Here is an 18,197-nt window from a genome sequence, read left to right as displayed (position 1 = left end):
GATTTTACACAATATTGATAAATTTTAGCAGCGTGGTGGTTGAGTCATGAGTGACAATGAGACAATTAACGCGATAGGGGCTATAATTTTCTTCTAAAAATATGTTAAATTATGTTATTTTAAAAAACCTACATTTCTCCATGTCACATGCTTATCACGCAGTTTTCACGGCCTTGCCGTTGCCTTCTCGTTCTCTCTCTGTTTGATTTTACAATGCCCGGTCCTTTTCCTCTCTTTCTTGTTTATTGATTTACTCTATGAATTATTAATCAATTAATTAATGGATTAAATAGTTAATTAATAACAATTTTAAGAAAAACAGCTACCGATAAAGCTTTCCTCTCCGTTATATGTCTCAATCCCCTCTCCTGCTCTCCATTTCCATCCTCTCTTTAGCCGACTGGAGACAGCTATAACTTCGCCTTCATCTCTCTCTCAAATTCTCTTTCTCGAAGTAGCAGAGAATGAACGAATAGCGTTCTTTGATCTGCTGGACTTGCTTTCGACATTGAGGTATGTATCCGAGCTCTGCTGTGCTGAAGCTGTTTTAATCCTCAGATCCTCTCTTAAATTTTTCTGTATATCTTTCTATATTCATGTCTATTTGCGAATCTAATGTGATTCGATGTTGTTTTATGTGGTTTTGCTTATTGCGCATATGTTCGTTGATTCAGGCAGTGTTTAGTCACTCCTTTGAAACCGAAGCTATAACGGCACTTCTGTGGTGTTTCTGCGACAATAATTATTTTGAATGGTTTGTGTGTAGATCTGAATGATATGGAGCACTCGAGTTGATGTCTGATTCCATTCCGTGTACCGTGGTAGTGTGCATTTATGTTTGTTGCTTCTTGTCAATGTTGGAATATTGCGTGCATTTTTCTTCTTCTACTTGATGGAGTGTGACGCAGATGGATTGCTCAAAGTCTCTTTCAATCTTGATCTGATGATATATTTAACTTCTGTTTCTTATCTACTAATTGTCCACTGTTTGTGTTATTTTTGTCATGGGTTGAATACTGCCTGAATATATTGTTGATACCACTTTGTTCTTGTGTTTTTTATTTCAACATGTTGGACTTGACTATTTTAGCGTAGTTATATAAAGTAGCTCCCAGTGTGATCTGAATTGTATTGTTGGAGATGGATCTAATATTTATGTTCTCAATCCAGGTGTGATAGATTTTTTTTGGGATCCACAGAGAAAATAGAACATGGCGTTAGGCAAATACTCTAGAATAGACAACAATAGAAGATCGTCCTCGAGCTATTGTTCGACAGTGACGATAGTGGTATTTGTGGCTCTCTGCTTGGTTGGGGTATGGATGATGACATCGTCCTCGGTGGTTCCTGGTCAAAATGATGTGCCTGCTCAGGAAAACAAAAATGAGGTGAAGGAGAAAGTGATTGATAGCACGCCTAGCAATACTGGGCAGACTGATAGCACAGAGAGCAACGCTAGGCAGTTTGAAGATAGTCCTGGTGACTTGCCTGAGGATGCAACAAAAGGAGATAGTGAGAAAGAGGGTGGGGATTCCAAGACACAAAATGCAGAATCAGAAGCTGGTGGAACAAAATCAGGTGACAGTCAGACTGATTCAGGTGGACAAGGAGATTCTGAAGATAATTCAACTGAGAAAAAAACTGATTCAGATGACACTGAGAAGAAGTCTGGTTCGGATGAGAGCAATCAGAAGTCTGATGATGACGGTGACAAAAAATCTGATTCGGATGACTTGAAAGAGAATGAGAAAAAATCTGATGCAGACAGCAATGAGACTAAATCGGGGGAGAACTCAGGCGAAACAACAGATGAAGAGAAAGTGGGTGATCAAATTGAGGAGAAGGTGGATGACGCTAATAAAAAAGAGTCAGATAATAGTTCAGATGAGCAGAAGGATGGTGGAAAGGCCAGTAACCTGAGTTCAAATGAGGTATTTCCTTCAGGGGCTCAATCGGACCTTTTGAATGAAACCACTACTCAGAATGGCTCATGGTTAACTCAGGCGGCAGAATCGAAGAATGAAAAGGAAGCTCAACAGTCTTCGAAGCAACAATCTGAGTACACTTGGAAACTCTGCGATGCCACTGCTGGGCCTGATTTCATCCCATGCCTAGACAATTGGCAAGCAATTAAGAATCTTCCAAGTACCAAGCACTATGAACATCGAGAGAGGCACTGCCCTGAAGAACCCCCCACCTGCCTTGTCCCGCTTCCTCAAGGATACAAACGCTCGATTGAGTGGCCTAAAAGCAGAGAAAAGGTATGGTTAGTTAATATATGAAGTATGATTTCCTCTTGAAGTTTTTTGCTACTAATAAATTTTTCGAAAATTTCTCCAGATCTGGTATTACAATGTTCCTCACACAAAGCTTGCGCAAGTCAAAGGACATCAAAATTGGGTCAAAGTCACTGGTGAATATCTTACTTTCCCTGGTGGTGGAACACAATTTAAGCATGGTGCTCTTCATTACATTGATTTCATAAATGAGGTGAAGATGAATACCGATTCTATTTACTTCAGAACTACAGCATTTCTATAAGTATCTGCATTTCAGTGCTGGTATTATCAGCTTCTTGTGATTTCAATGATCTTTTATCATTTGAGTTGTTCAATTCCCAAACCTTGTAGCATGTATGATCTATCTTGTTATAGACTGTAAAATGCTTAGTCCAGTTAGTGCCATATTCAACTCCAATAACTCTTAATCTCATTTCCAATTTTCTTGCACAACAATAAATACTTATTACATTCTTTTTCTTACTTGGAAAATATGTTTTTACAGTTAGTCTGCTTCAGTGTAATAACATCTTTTTCTTTTTTGGCTTTTTTGCTTGAAATCATGTTCCAAGTCATGATTAACATGGATACATATATCATGCAGTCTGTGCCAGCTATTGCATGGGGTAAACGTACTCGTGTGATTTTGGATGTTGGATGTGGGGTTGCTAGCTTTGGAGGCTATCTCTTTGACCGAGATGTTCTTGCTATGTCATTTGCCCCTAAAGATGAACACGAAGCCCAAGTGCAATTTGCTCTGGAAAGGGGAATCCCTGCAATATCTGCTGTTATGGGCACAACAAGACTTCCATTCCCAGGCAGAGTCTTTGATATTGTCCATTGTGCACGCTGTAGAGTCCCATGGCACATTGAAGGTATTTTGAAATGATTTTCTCTGGGAAGGATATCTGGATGAGCTGAATCTCAATCTAACCTTTCTAATTCTTCTTGACAATGTTTCAATATTTAACACAGAGATTCCCACGTCTCAATGTAAAAGTACAAGTACTCTTCCTTTAAGTTTTAATGTTATGAGTTAACTACTTTGGACAATTATTATGCATACAGCAGGATTCATCTGATTGTCTGTTTAAATACAGCATTTTTAGTTTTGCTTGGGTATTCTCTTATTGTTACAAGCTGCAGGTGGTAAACTTCTTCTGGAACTGAATCGTGTGCTGAGACCTGGTGGTTTCTTTGTGTGGTCTGCTACTCCTGTTTATCAGAAACTTACTGAAGATGTTGAAATTTGGAAAGGTAGATTATAATATGTTGATCTCATTTTTTAAAAATTCTTTCTTAAGAGGTAAATTGACTCTAATAACTTTGGTTTTTGTGGAAATATTTTGCAGCCATGAGTAAGCTAACCAAAGCCATATGCTGGGAACTTATATCCATTAGTAAGGATACAGTGAATGGGGTGGGTGTAGCGATATTTAGAAAACCTACTTCAAATGATTGCTATGAGAAAAGACCACAACAAGATCCTCCAATCTGCTCACAGTCGGATGATCCAAATGCAGCCTGGTTAGTTTCAAATTGTTTTCTTTTGATGATTTTTTGTGGTTAGATAACTGTATTCTAGATACGAGTACATGATTATACAGCTCAGTGACTTCAGTTCTGGTAGGCAGTTTTCTCTTTACTAAATTTATACAGAATTAAAGAAATACAGCTTGGTGACCACAGATTTTGTTGGCTTTTCCTTTAGAACTTGTTTGCTACCTGCTCTCTTACACGTATAATTTTTTAACTCATATGCTAACACTGATAGGAATGTGCCACTACAAGCATGCATGCATAAGGTGCCTACAGATTTGTTAGAACGCGGCTCTCAGTGGCCAGAGCAATGGCCCGCAAGGTTGGATAAGACTCCTTACTGGTTATTGGATACGCAGACTGGAGTTTATGGTAAACCAGCTCCAGAAGATTTCACTGCGGACTATGGGCACTGGAAACAAGTGGTGTCAAAGTCATATCTGAAAGGAATGGGAATAAACTGGTCTTTGGTGAGAAATGTCATGGACATGAGAGCTGTCTATGGAGGGTAAGAAAATGCATATTCGAGTAGAAAGTGTGAAATCTTGCAGCAATTAGTTATTGAGGGTCCTTTATCTTTCATATCTACAGGCTGTTTGTTCATTACTTGTTAATGCAGTAACGTACGGTCATTATTCTTGTTAAGTTGATGGCTTGGCCAATTAAGGGTTTAATACCAATAACTTCTAACATAGGAATGGGGTGTTTTACTGGATTCTAAAGTTGAATCATGCATTCATCTTTCGTTTTCTCTTCTTACCTCTCTCTAAATCTGTGGTTTTTTGTTTGCAGATTTGCTGCTGCCTTGAAAGATTTGAATGTGTGGGTCATGAATGTGATCTCAGTAGACTCTCCGGATACGCTACCTATAATTTATGAACGAGGCCTATTTGGTATTTATCATGACTGGTGTGAATCATTTAGTACCTATCCTCGATCCTATGATCTTCTCCACGCAGACCATCTCTTTTCCAAGATTAAAAAGAGGTTTGCATTGATCTTCCATTTTGCTTCATTTCCCGACAAAGGTTCCTTCATCTTCCCGTGATCTGTATTGATTTGGTTTGTGGCTTTTGAATCACAGATGCAGTATGGCGGCTGTGATGGTAGAGGCCGACCGGATCCTTCGGCCAGAAGGAAAACTTATTGTAAGGGATAATGTTGAGATCATTACCGAACTGGAGAAAATGGCAAGGTCGATGCAGTGGGAGGTTCGAATGACTTATTCCAAGGACAAGGAGGGCTTGATGTGTGTCCAGAAGTCCATTTGGCGGCCCAAAGAGGTCGAGAAACTCACATATGCTAGTGTTTAGTCACTTGCCCGTAATCTCTATCCATTCTCGAGATAGTATTGCCAACGCGATGCATGGTTTCTGAACCTCCATGTTTGCTGATGTATCATGTTTGTTAGTCCTTCAGGTACAACGTTTTACAATTTTTCATAGAGTTAAATATATTCTAATCCATGGTTGGTATCCAAGTTTTCACTGTAATATTATACGCGCTACCGCTGCAAAATTGCATTATTGGAAGTGTAAATTTCATTTATTAGCAATTTGGGCTGAAATCAGTTTCTTTTGGGTGTTTTGTGGGTGACATTTTTAGTGGGGATTGTGCGGTATTCGATACTCGATAGCGCTCATTCACTGAATCAACTGTCAGTAGTTATCATTGTCTTCATCTTGATTGTTAGTTACTACTACCATCCTTCAATTAGCAGTAACAAGAGTTTTTTTTTTTTTTAATAAATGTGAAAATTTGTTCTTACCCAATTTCCTTCCAACTATTAGAGGCCAAAAGTTTCCTTAAAATAATCGGCGCCCAAAAGTTTCCTTCCGTTGTTTTAAGCCTTTTAGGTCACGTGTCTGCACGTGATGCGTACGCGCTCTCCATATGAGCCCAAATGTTTCCTTAAACGATTGGCACCCAAAAGGCAAAAGTCTGCTTCCGTCTCTTAGGTCACGTGTGTGCACGTGATGCGTACGCGTTCTCCATATAAAACCCTTGCCCGGTACCGGCGGGAACATCCCTCCACTATTTGGATTCATCTCCTCCTAATTCCCATCATCTCTCCCGCGCCCTCCCTTCCAGCTAAAAACCTGAAACGATGTACGGAAATTCCAGAAACCCCCGCCGCATACACCACAACCCTCGCCATCGGCTAAGCACCGAGCCACAATCGAAGACGAATTTGTCGACGAGGGTGTATTTCTTGACGAAACCCTGATCCACGAGGACGAGGAGGCCCTCATACTCCGCGACATTGAGGAACGTGAGACACTCGTCACCCGCTTTGGTCGCTGGGCTCCGCCGACTCTCTTTGACGACCACGTCTGTGAGTGCACGAGCACGATGCCGTTTGTGATCATTGCAATAGTAGATGCCTAGGGTTTTTTTGTTGATTATTTGATTTGTGAAATTTGACGGTGTTTGGTTTTATATTTCGTTCTGGGGGTTTGAGTGTTTCAGCAGCTCGAAAAGGAATACGTGGTTGTAGAGTGTCACAAAGGATTGTTCACGGTAGGCTTTCTCCTCAACACCTTAACTTAATATAGTGTGAGATAGTACTACGTGTGCTGGATGGACCAAATATTTTTGTTAATTGGGAATTGTTGATTGGTTGCAGTATCTGAACTAGAGGAGCTGTTTGAGAGGCTGTGGCATGTGGGCACAATGCCAAGGAAGGCTCTCTTCATCAGGATGTACTCTGCATGAGGTTTTGACAATTACCTTACTGCTAAATAGTCCAGATTTTAAATAAATTCCTTCCATATTTTTTGATTAGTCATGTTTCTTTCATTATTGTTATTTGTGTGAGAAAGCCACGAACATTGGGCCTTTCCCTGTTTCAAGGCCTGAGGAGTAGGCTACTACTAGGCCAACAACTCCTTTTGTTTTCCGTTATTTTATTTTTAGTTGGGATTTGAGAGAAGTATTGTATGGAAGTTGGTTCTTGTTTCAATGGCTAAAACCCAATTCAGCACCTTGCCTTTTCTAGAAAAATGGGACTAAATCTCATGCTGCTTGCATTGAATGGACTTGACTTTGCAATATTCTACAGAAAACATGGTTATGATTTTGCGATTTGATTACTGCACTTGCATTGTTTATGTATGATATACTCTTGTTTTACTTGTTCCGTAGTTTGAAGTGTTCTTGGTATGGTGTTTGCAAGTAATGGCATTATTTTTTTTTTCCAGTCAGGACTGCCCAATAGTTTGTAGGAGGAAGAAGGCACAGAAGGACATGACTGAGGCCAGGCAGCAACTTGATCGGTGGAACTTCTAAGACGCTAAAAGGTCAGTAGTACGTTTGTATTATTCTCTTTAGGCGTAGACATTAGCATAACTTTAACATTATCTTTGATTTGTAAATCTTGATTAACATGTTCATATCGATTGCGTAATATAAATAAATAAATAAATATATATCTCTATATGACGGAAGAAAATACAAAGACGTCTGGTGCTTTATAAATTTTGCAACCAAATTGAATGACTGGTTTTTCTGAAGGAAAAATGAACACAGACGGCAGTTCTCTGGAGTGTGAAGTTTGTCAGTCTCCCTTGTCTTGTGTTTTGCCCTTGTCTTGTTTTAGAAGACGAACCGAGTAGAAAAGGTTCAAGTTCCCGGAAAAGGAGGTACGCAAAAATCTTAGTGTAATTGTTGCTACCAGGGAAATCTGACCAACATGCAAAGATTCAAGACGGCTGGGCAAAGCCTTTTCCACGCCTCGATGAAACTCTGCCAAAAGTTGCAATTTGGTAAATGTGGCACTGATTTGAGGCCGCATGGATGGAAAGATGGCCTACTTGTAATTATGTGTATACACATGGACAATCAAAATGTATCTAACCTTGAAAGCCTAGTACTTTTTTATGCGTCTATCTCTACAAGGACGAGAGATGAGTAGTATTACTATGAAACCAAAAGAAATTATGAAAACGAAGAACAGAAAACTAGCGCAGGAATGATATGAGTTGAAGAAATATAGGAAAATGGAACAATGTTGCGAGGCATTGTTCATTAAGCAATTTTATTGCCGTGGGAGCGTTAGAAATGTCAACACGTGTCAAGTAGATAGCCCCTAAATGTCCATGTGTGCTTCTGGCCCGACAGGTCCAAAACTTCAAGCCCAGTCCAGAGTGAGCTCCTAAGCCTAGTCCATTACTAGCACGATGGGTCGGGTCTCGCGTGGTCTTTGTCCATCATAGTCAGCAACTCAGCAGCCAAGTCACCTAACAGAATTCTATGTGCCTGGAGGGCTGGCGCCTGGCTGAACCAAACATCAAGCCCAGCCCAATACAGGAATGGTGGACAGGGTCGTGCGAGCCCAGTCAAGTCAACTCATGGGTCAACTTACAACATTCCAAAACCCATGTCCATTCTATGTGCCAGGCTTGCTGTCCAAACATTAAGCTCAGTCTGGACCAAGCACTGCGGCCCAACCCAATCCAAAATTATAGACAGGGGTGGTGCGACTACGAGCCCAGCCTAGTCAACTTACCATATTCCAAAACCCAAGCCTATATAAGCACGTAACCAGGCCTTATAATGGCTTCTTGGGCTGGCTCTTGCAAACTCCTAACCGGGCTAGCCGGCTAGGCACTGAATGAAAGGCTCGAACCGCACTCCCGTTGAGATGGTCGGTTATTTATTTTAAAAAAATTGCTTTACTTATTTTGTTTTGCTTATTTTTCTCTTTTGAAAAGAGAACAAAAAATAAATAATTTCCAAATTAAGCCTTCACCCACACAAGCTCTCACGGTGATACTTTCCAACACACAGAGCCCCAAACAAAAAAAAAAAAAAACACTGAACTAGTGGCCTGTATCACTTAGAAGATTAGCAAATAAATATTTCATTGCATTATAATTTTACAACAACATAATCGAAAATAAAAATGAAAAAAAAAAGGCCACTGGAATATAAATGCCATCAACTGCCCTAAAACCATTTAGCAAAGATATATATTTTAGGAAAGAGAGGTTTGTTGCTGACCATTAGGTAAATAATGCTGTGTGCAATTTTCAAACCTATGGTGATGGTATGCACAATGCTGTACCCACACATGCGCTTCAATCTCGAAGATGAGGAAGTAATCTCCAGCTCAAGTATATAGTCTCAGGCGCGTAGTTATATTTTGTCGACAAATTGGACACGTTGAAATGCTCACACCACAGTCCCTACAAGTCTTTAGCAAGAAGAAAAGCGAAAGGCCAAATTAGCATAATCCAATCAAAATGCTATGAATTTGTACACTACCAAACTACAATCTGTTAAAAGTTCATAGACAAATTGTCATACGCTAAAAGAAAGAAAAGGGAAGGCCAAATTAGCATAATTATTTCCAAGTTGGTGATATATTTCCTTGTGAATCAACTGCACATGGATTAACCCCAGGCATTTTCCGAGGAGAAAGCATATAAAACGGAGTTCAATGAAGGTTTCGGTATGGGAATCTAATAAGAAAATCAATGTAACCACGCATAATAATCTTCTGAACAAAAAAAATAGTGAAATTCAATCTCTTGATATTCCCTTACCGTATGGCCGCAACCAAAAGCCATGTCCTTTGGATTTGTTAAGCAGATAGGGCAGACCTTGAAAGATGGGCAAACATATATCAGTGACCCCTGTTATAATTTGGACGTGAATATCCAGTAGGAGAAACTAGAAAGGAAAAAGAAAAATACCAATTCTACTGGGGCTGCTGGTTCATCTGTTTCAAAAGTTGTCATCTGTGGTCGTGAACTGACTACATTATCATGATCGATTACTTCACGTGGAGGTGGTAGTGGCCTTGTAGGTAGACCACCGACAAATTCTCTACTGCATTAGCAAAAGGCTTCAAATATCAAATATCAAATATTCCTGAACTCCATTGCCATTACCAAAACACAGTAACTTCCTTACCTCGCTGTGTGAAGGCTTTGGGTTGCTTGGTACTGTGAGGGAATTTCCATGAGGGCAGCAAGAGCAAAAGCTGCTTCCTTCTTTAATTGGTCCATGTTCTCAGACATAATTTTTGTGAAGTTGACAAACTGCAAGACAGAAATCAAGTGATCAGAAACTAAGTTCCATAGATTTAGTTTATCAGAAACAAATAATATTTTTATCTGTGATCGCACAACATTTTCCAAAGCCACTCCGCAAGGAAAAATAGGAGCCCTTGAGGCCTATTAGTGGCCTGCTCCTCCTACCTTTTTGTATTAGGTGCAAGATTGAGTCTCATTCCCCCCGCCAACCCATGTGGGGCCTTATCTACGGAAGTAAAGAAAAAATGCATACATGCTCATAAAATTGAAGTGAATCGATTGTAGTGCCTTTCTTGGGATGGATATTGCTCCTATCCTTGAAATCTGGATTAAAGACACTAAATTCCATTCATTCAACTCAAAAGAGGCCATCATAATATGAACTCTTCATGGTGCATTTCAATTAGCTAGTTCAGTGTGCAAAGAATTTCAAGCCAGAACCACATAAGTAAAGTAAATCACTTAATTGAGCTCATTCTTTTGGGACCTCAAACAACCTCAAATACATGTTAATATTTCATACTCACATACAGTCCATAAGCATATAAGATATCAAAATAGAGGCAACAAAAATCTATTGCCAAAAAATCTCTTCTGAAAACGAGCCTACTCGTACTACAGTTTCTCTGGTTTTACACAGGTATATTTCATAAGTAACTACATGCAAATGTTCTTTATCTAGACATATACTACATACCTGAAAGTTATCAAATGAGCGTTGAGGGATGTTATCATCAAATTGTTGCATTGCATCCCAAGGTCCATCCCCCACACCAACCAAAATGATTGAAAGGGGATACTGGCTGCTTGCCAACACACCCAAGTGAGAGAAAGTAAAAAATAAACAATAATAACTTCAATCCACAAAGGGATTGTGTTACCTAGCAGTGACTATGGAGTTCAGAGTTGCTTGTTCTTGAGGACTGTATCTTCCAGGTGATGTAGCATTCTGTGTAACCTGTGTAAACATAGGAACAACTTGCACACATTATGGAGAGCACAAATAAGACTATAGATTCAGAGCTAACATAAATTTATCAAATAGGATGATAAACAAGAAACAATATCAAATGCTTAATGAACCTGGCCATCTGCAATAATAACAAGAACATGATACTGCCCATTGCTTTTCTCAACAATATCAATCGCTGTATCAATAACTGGAGCAAAGGAAGTTGGACCTGCAGATGGAAGTAAGAAAACAGTCACAATCATGTTTCTGTATCAATGTTAATTTCATTGAAGCCCAAAATGCAGGTCATGCAGATGCGTAGCCAAAAGACAATTATCAATAAAATGGTTTGGAGCTATCAATAGCAGCATGGGAGCATCACATCAAGTACGATAGTAAACACAATTACATTATATCACATAATAGAGTTATTTGGCAAATAACACAGTCCATGTAGTAACATTATCCCAAGATAGTAAGATGGAGAAAGACTGAAAGAAAGCATAGACACAGAACTTCAAAAAATTCAAATTTTGCAAATAGGATATCAAATTAATCAGCTCAATCATGCGCTTGGGTAAACTTGAAGATTCGATTAACAGCTTTTTCCTTTAGCTAAGAATTTAATCATATTTGTCATATACTACTAACTACTAAGTGGTAAGAAATACCAAGATAATATTATATAACAAGAATGGTTATTAAACAAGCAAGGAGGAAATAGATAATTGTTGTAAACCTGAAAGCTTTAAGTATGGAACAATCTCTCTGTATCGTGTCAGAGCTTCTTCAAATCCAAGACAAGGTCGGTGATCAGGATAGAAGCTGAACACATGTTTATCGTGTGTCGAAGCTACAAATGAATACAATTTAGTAATGATTGGTAAAAGGTAAACAATGCATGTGCAAAAGGCTGCCGCAGTGGGGCGGGGCGAGGACATACAAGATATATGCAAACCTTATCTCCACATGTATGTGGAGAGACTGTTTCTAGGAATTGAACTTATGACTTCTAGGTTGCCCCTTGGCCTCTGCAACTCTAGCAATGGGCCACATTTTATTGATAATGATTCCAAGAAGAAATTACGTCCTAGAACTTATCATAAGTGGAAGTACAAAAGACACTAACCATCACCAAAACCAAAACACGGTATCAAATTATCTTCGTCGAAAGGAGACAATGTGCGACCAATAATTGAAATTGCTTGTTCATATGGATTCAGCGTGTTACCAATTGCATGGAGGCTTTTCCTGTGAAATGAATACCTTCCTACAATCAACATTATCCATCAATTTCACTCCATTCATTATAATAAAATTACAGGCTATTAGTTTATATTGGGAAAATAGAATCACCTGTCCACTCATTGCTCTTTGTGAAATCAATACCAAGGATCAAATTTGATGATTCAAGGCCGGCTTCTCTGAGTGCAGATATCACCTAGAAACATCAGCAACATTCTTCAGGTTTTCCAGTTCGTTCCAATAGAACATATGAATTAATAATAAATAAATACGCTAAATGCCACATATATCCAGAAGCAATTCACCACACCCAATTTATTGGACATATGTGGTTCATAAAGTTATTTTTCTCTAAGAAAAATGTAAATTATTTTCCTTCAAATTGATTTACTATCCTATGTCATTTTAATTATCCTATATTCTTTTCTCAATTAATTTTTTTCCATTAAAGATCAAATTCTAAACTCTAAAACCCTAAGCCTAAACCCTAAAGCATCAATGAAAACAATGATGTAGTTGATAAAGGTTATATTAATTTTCAGTTTTGAAACTATAGTTAGACATCATCCATAAACGTCTATTATTTAGACTTTGTCCATGCGCTCAAGAAGTGCAGAAAGCAACTTCTGATTTTACTTCCAAACCTTAAAAGTCAAAGAATGACAATCCAACTAATCACTAAAGACTTCTTCGTCATGAAAGTCCCCTCCATGAATCCTGATCCATGCAGACAAACACTAACAAACTACAACAGGAATGGAGGATTATTCAGCAAAATGGATCACAATGAAGTGCTGAGAAACACCATTACACAACCCAACTACACCAGCACAAGCCTTGATAGCCATGGTCTGCCTTGTCAGCAACCATACATTGCACCTTAAGGGGTCATACTGTAGGTAACTATACTTTTCTAGTCAACCATTCAGACCAGCTTATCCCAATGTGTGTGTGTGTGAGAGAGAGCGTGTGTTCGTGTAGACTAGATAAATATATTAAGACCAAAATTCTATTTTCAAAAATTTGTTACTTTAATTGAGGTGGAACCGTTATTCCGTTTTATTAAGATAATCCAGTCCCTATTCTTTGGCATAATGAAACATGGGCATCACGTGACTTCCACGAGCTTAACATCATAAGTAATCTCAATGTTCTTTTCAGCTTGATAAGATACTCAATTTATCATCTACAAAGATCAATAATCCAAAGTCAGTGGTCAACCTCATCCAAAGTGCTGAAGTTGTCTGTTATGTATGTGGACTGCTGCTTAGGTTGATAGGTTGTATGATTCATTGAACTTCCTGCATAGGAGGGCGGTTGATGAGGTGGGACTTCGTCGCGAGGCTCATCATATGTTGATTCCCCATTCCCCATTTTCAATCAAATCTACACCTATACCAGAAAATGTACACATATATCATCCTGGGGAAAAACTGAAACATTTTGAATCCTGAAGATAAGAAAAATTGGTGAAACACGTATATAGAGTGTGGTACCACAGCTATAAAGTATTATTTGAAGAATTCAATAGAATCCATTATTTACATTCCAAAAACCTAATTTCCATTCCTACAGTGGACAGAAAACCATTTGTTATAGTTTAGAAACAGCTAGATGCATATCAACACTGCAAGACCGAATAAAACTAATACAACTTCAATCGTTCTCTGTCCCTATCTATAGCAAATTTAAGGCTTCTTTTACCTCCCTCAATCAAAACCGAGAACATATCAGAATACAGCACTCAAAATTATCAAAACTTCAGAAGAAAATGAAGCTCAAATCATTTGCCTTGCGAAATTATCATCCAACATCATCAACGAGTCAAAAAATTCCCCAAACCGAAAGAACCATAAAATTCCCGTGATTAGAAGGAAAAACAAGTGTACACCAACAGATTGACCGGAGAAATTTGGATGGAGTTCGTCTAACCTGTAATTGAGAGAACCAGATAGAGGTCGCAAAGCTGAGATTCAAAGCTCAAAGTGGATTATGCAGATTCCGCTTTTTTCTCCGCTTAGCTTTTGGTTATTTTCAGGTTTCGAAGGATACATATATTGACCAGACAAAGAGAGCTGACTTAGCTTTTGCGTGCAGTGCACATGTTTGAGACGTATATTCCATTTTTTTAGTCTCCTGCTCCTGGAAATTTCTTGCGACGACAAGCCGACTTTCGTCATTCCGGTCGATGTTCCAGCCGAATGTCTGCGGCTGCGCTCGATTATTCAGTCAATTTTAAAGGAATTAATTTTCTTTTTCTTGGTCCATAGTATACGGGAAGCCCAATGGGCTGAAATTTTCATAATGATAACTAGGCCCAAAAAGAATAAGAATAGGCTTTATACAAAGACCCAAGGACACGAATTACAGATCATGATATATTGTCCAGTGCATTACTGGATGGGCTCCCAGACCGTGAATTATAATAGCAAATTCACACAACCCCACAGCCCAAGAAAATCACATCAGAAAAATCTATAAACTTTTGTATCCCAAAATTATTTATTTTACTCGTTCTGATTTTGCTGGTTAATTTGCTAGAAACAGCCTCCCCTTAAGAAGACTTGTATCTCACATCGGTTTTCGAATCGTTTGAATTTGATTTATACGTACGATACTCCCACGAGAATCTGATTTTCATTCCAAATTATTTGCATGTACAAATAAGTAATTAGAGCTACACATGACAAGGAAGGAAGCAATCACATAAAAGCAGCAGCTGCAGCAGCATGGATGGCAAAGGCAGAGATCGAGGTACATAGAAGCTAGGTTTTGTCAGATTTTATAAATTGTTGGTTTGGGGTTGAAACCAATGAGTGAATCTTTGGAGTGTAGCAGCATCATCAACTCTATGATGTTTTTGAGTAAACTCCAACAGATCTGACCATGTGAAATCTGGGTACTTTCTTGTTCCTTGTCTGCAAACAAGATCGTGAGGGGGTCTCACTACTTTGTCCTCTTTTGGACACACAAACAACACTAATGATATCCTCTCTCTCTCCCTGTTCACCTTTGCCCTATGCAGACAACTCTTGTATGTCCCATTGCTCAATGCCTACACATCAAACAAACAAACAAACAAAGACACATGTCTCAAGCCCTCAATATATATATATACACTTAGTCTGTATCTATCTATATTTCACTTACTAAAAGTCTAAAACCCTATCCTTATCACCACACACACATATATCTTCTAATAGAGATAGTGGGTTTCAAGTTTCAACAGATCATGATCATGACCCCACTAGTCGTTTTTTTTTTGCTCTCTTATTGAAGATTATGTATTATAATTGCATATCTTGTTGCCACTTCTCTCTATTATATATATATATATATATACTAATAAACTTTATAAACTATGGTTGACTAATTAATAAGATTTAGAACAAGAGGTGATCTTGAATGGTTGACTAATTAATAAGATTTAGAACAAGAGGTGATCTTGAATGGTTGACTAATTAATAAGATTTTAGAACAAGAGGGGTCTTGAAGGGTTGACCAATTATAAACCACTAATCTTGTCACTACGTACAGCACATGTGAATAGATGTAGGCACTTTTACTCTCACAGTGTGTAAAAGAAATTAGAAGAAACTAAGTAAAGTGTACGTACCATGAAGGTATCACCAATGTTGATGACTAGGGCATGAGGGAGAGGTTTAACTGCTTGCCACTTACTGTTGACAAAGACTTCAAGGCCGCCAACCTGGTCCTGGTGAAGTATGGTCAAGGAGGTTGGGTCTGTGTGAGGACCAGTCCCAAGGGTGAGGCTTGAATTGTTGCAAGGAGGGTAGTAGTTACACCTCATTATAGAACAACTATCCTCAAAAAACTTCTTGTAGTGCAAACGATCAACTCCCAAGCTCATCCCCAGTAGCTCAAAGATTGCAAGAGACAATGCCTTCATAGATTCACAATATCTTTGACAAACACTCCTACAACACATGTAACAACAAAAAGTAAGAAACATTTTTTAATATATCTCGGCGCATGCGTTTGACTTAAGGCCTGAGACTGATCTGATACCATGAGAAACAGTACCAATTCTTACCCGGAGTGTTCAAAGTCTTGTCCTAGGACGGATTTGAAGTAATCAACCACAACAAGCTTGGAATCATCATTTTCATGGTACCCAAAAGAGAATGTCTCTTTCCATGGCAACTTAGAAGAAAATCTCTCTGCATGGGCACCAGAATATCCATAAAGATCTCCTGGTTTCCTCCCAACACTTAGCTTCTTCTCCAAAGGCAGCCTAAAAATGGCATCAACTTCTCGACTAGCCGCCTTAATAAGATCTTCATCAACACCATGGTTGATGACTTGAAAGAAGCCATGATTCAAACAAGCATCCCTGACAAGTTCCACGGCACGAGCCGTTGCGGCCTCATCGCCTTCCATGAATCCTTTAAGGTCTACCAATGGCTCTTGTAGCTCTTCTTGGTTGTGATGATTAACTAAGTCTTTGTGTGGCCACAAGAACTCTTTTGGCAAGTTGGGTTGTTTTTGCAACAAAGTGGAGTCAAAAACAGGAACCCCATTTTTAAGAAGAGAAGTAGTAGTAGTACTAGTTGAGTCCATTAGGAGGAGAGACATAATTTTCTCAATGGTTACAATTCCAACACAAGTTACTACTCCTTATATATAGAGAACAAAGAGAGAACTCAGAGACAAACCCATCAATTAATTAATTAAACATATATATTTCTCTCTGTGTATGCATATATATATAATAATTCAAGACATTGAGAATGTCTTTATAATAAATAATTGAAGTGCAAGTTTATCATTAAAAAATTTGAAAAAAAGGAGGGATTATTGTTAGATAAAGATATGGAGAGAAAGGTTAAGGCCGTCCATTGGGGAGGTCGAAAAATAGGGTTTGTATTATTGGAAGGACACATACTTATAAGGGTGCCAACAACAGAGACGAGTGGCCGTCCTCCTTTAAACCTTAATTTGGTCATTAACTTACACTCATTAAACCACTCACAAGACATATACTTATCCTATGAAGATGATGCTGTCTCTATAGATATCCTATGTTCCTATTTTACATATTGTCTCTTCCATTTTAGGTTTACACTCACACATGCAGACGTACGTGTGTGTCTATATATATATATATAAACTAAAAAGACACAAAATGGATATATATATATATATATATATATATATAAATATATATAATTTATTTTCTTTTTTGGAGTTAGGTGGGTGAGTTTGATAAGATTGGTACTCCTATTCCTATATAATGAATTCCATATTGTTCTTCAAGAATTAGGTAAATGCGTGAGTCGTGAATCTTTCCACTGAAAATTTTTATCTCTGACCAATTCGATCACTTTGAATAGAAAAACTCGATATGTTCGATTAATTAACTAGATATTAATTCAATTACAATGAGAATAACTCTTTTGAAAACCTAAATTCATTTTTTTCTTAAAACGCTCCATAGCCTCCATTGAGTTTTATACAAAATAGTTATTAGAAACTAGACTTTAATTTTCATTATGCCTATAACTATATAGAAAACATCACTTCAATCCCCACTATTGAATTTATGTCCACCAACTGTGCATATGCGGCAGTAGCTGATTGGCTAGAAATCACTTTACTAGAGTTTGGTAAGAAATTCTCCAAAAAAGACAAATCCATGCACACGGACAATCCAAGGTAGATCCAATTACATAATACTAATAAGGTGAGTTTACTTAAATCAACACATTAAAGCTGATTAGACACAAAGAATCCTCGAAAATCTCCACCGAATCTCTCATGAAATTTAGTTTTTTGGTCTCTTGTGTTCATGTCTCCCCCACCGTGATTCTAAAATTAGAAACCTATATATCGTGTGTAATATCATCACTACATATTGTTCATCTTTCAAATGTCAATGTCGTCACTATATCGCTTATATGGGATTCCAATAGTTGCCCCATTAATCCCATCATACCCTTCTTTAGGTTTCCAAGTTTGAAAAATCAAAGATATGTCAATAATCACAACTCCATTGTGTCATTTTCATCTAGAATAGGTCAAATTCAATGCACAATAATCTACTTAATTATCATTATTGCTAAGATAAAAATACTATACTATCCAACAATTTTTAGTTTATGGAAGATGAAGAGTACGTAGTTT

At 38.1% G+C, this 18,197-nt stretch overlaps 3 protein-coding genes across 5 annotated transcripts; 1 reads left to right on the top strand and 2 right to left on the bottom strand.

Annotated features, from left to right (window-relative positions):
• The first annotated feature begins 359 nt into the window (after positions 1-359).
• LOC120001844 (probable methyltransferase PMT26) lies at positions 360-5,498 on the top strand. Of its 2 annotated transcripts, XM_038850332.1 has the most exons (10): positions 367-513; positions 675-821; positions 1,171-2,261; positions 2,341-2,490; positions 2,884-3,154; positions 3,426-3,536; positions 3,632-3,806; positions 4,054-4,326; positions 4,611-4,805; positions 4,903-5,469. In XM_038850332.1, exons 3-10 carry the CDS (start codon positions 1,212-1,214, stop codon positions 5,129-5,131), a joined length of 2,454 nt encoding a protein of 817 aa, XP_038706260.1. In that variant the 5' UTR covers positions 367-513; positions 675-821; positions 1,171-1,211; the 3' UTR covers positions 5,132-5,469. The 2 variants fall into 2 exon arrangements, with proteins under 2 accessions (XP_038706259.1, XP_038706260.1); XM_038850331.1 differs by lacking the exon at positions 675-821 and having other exon boundaries at positions 360-513; positions 4,903-5,498.
• A 3,153-nt stretch (positions 5,499-8,651) lies between these two features.
• LOC120001457 (E3 ubiquitin-protein ligase RGLG3-like) lies at positions 8,652-14,247 on the bottom strand. Of its 2 annotated transcripts, none has more exons than XM_038849799.1 (12): positions 13,986-14,247; positions 13,275-13,445; positions 12,165-12,249; positions 12,040-12,078; positions 11,548-11,661; positions 10,940-11,037; positions 10,738-10,814; positions 10,554-10,659; positions 9,735-9,862; positions 9,515-9,650; positions 9,365-9,421; positions 8,652-9,012 (listed from the first exon to the last, which is right to left on the bottom strand). In XM_038849799.1, the coding sequence occupies exons 2-12, from the start codon at positions 13,425-13,427 to the stop codon at positions 8,929-8,931; spliced, it is 1,077 nt and encodes a 358-aa protein (XP_038705727.1). In that variant the 5' UTR covers positions 13,428-13,445; positions 13,986-14,247; the 3' UTR covers positions 8,652-8,928. The 2 variants fall into 2 exon arrangements, with proteins under 2 accessions (XP_038705727.1, XP_038705726.1); XM_038849798.1 differs by having other exon boundaries at positions 11,938-12,078; positions 13,986-14,245.
• Positions 14,248-14,630: 383 nt separating this feature from the next.
• On the bottom strand, positions 14,631-16,650 carry LOC120002930 (gibberellin 20 oxidase 1-B-like). The gene is made up of 3 exons (XM_038851787.1): positions 16,108-16,650; positions 15,670-15,991; positions 14,631-15,108 (listed from the first exon to the last, which is right to left on the bottom strand). The coding sequence occupies exons 1-3, from the start codon at positions 16,647-16,649 to the stop codon at positions 14,836-14,838; spliced, it is 1,137 nt and encodes a 378-aa protein (XP_038707715.1). The 5' UTR covers position 16,650; the 3' UTR covers positions 14,631-14,835.
• Between the last annotated feature and the right edge of the window lie 1,547 nt (positions 16,651-18,197).

Source organism: Tripterygium wilfordii, chromosome 7 (genome assembly GCF_013401445.1).
Source record: "Tripterygium wilfordii isolate XIE 37 chromosome 7, ASM1340144v1, whole genome shotgun sequence".
Lineage (NCBI taxonomy): Eukaryota > Viridiplantae > Streptophyta > Magnoliopsida > Celastrales > Celastraceae > Tripterygium > Tripterygium wilfordii.
Note: the sequence above shows the minus strand (reverse complement) of the source record. Positions and strands in the feature narration are given on the sequence as shown.

Coding starts and splice junctions, on each gene's coding strand:
- LOC120001844 (XM_038850331.1), top strand. CDS start 1,212: ATGGCGTTAGGCAAATACTCTAGAATAGACAACAATAGAAGATCGTCC. Junction 2,262..2,340: donor GGCCTAAAAGCAGAGAAAAG/GTATGGTTAGTT, acceptor AAATTTCTCCAG/ATCTGGTATTACAATGTTCC. Junction 4,327..4,610: donor ATGAGAGCTGTCTATGGAGG/GTAAGAAAATGC, acceptor TTTTGTTTGCAG/ATTTGCTGCTGCCTTGAAAG.
- LOC120001457 (XM_038849798.1), bottom strand. CDS start 13,427: ATGGGGAATGGGGAATCAACATATGATGAGCCTCGCGACGAAGTCCCA. Junction 12,250..13,274: donor ACTTCAGCACTTTGGATGAG/GTTGACCACTGA, acceptor TGATGTTTCTAG/GTGATATCTGCACTCAGAGA. Junction 9,863..10,553: donor GCTCATTTGATAACTTTCAG/GTATGTAGTATA, acceptor TCTGTCTTGCAG/TTTGTCAACTTCACAAAAAT.
- LOC120002930 (XM_038851787.1), bottom strand. CDS start 16,649: ATGTCTCTCCTCCTAATGGACTCAACTAGTACTACTACTACTTCTCTT. Junction 15,992..16,107: donor CAAGACTTTGAACACTCCGG/GTAAGAATTGGT, acceptor CATGTGTTGTAG/GAGTGTTTGTCAAAGATATT. Junction 15,109..15,669: donor ACATTGGTGATACCTTCATG/GTACGTACACTT, acceptor TTTGATGTGTAG/GCATTGAGCAATGGGACATA.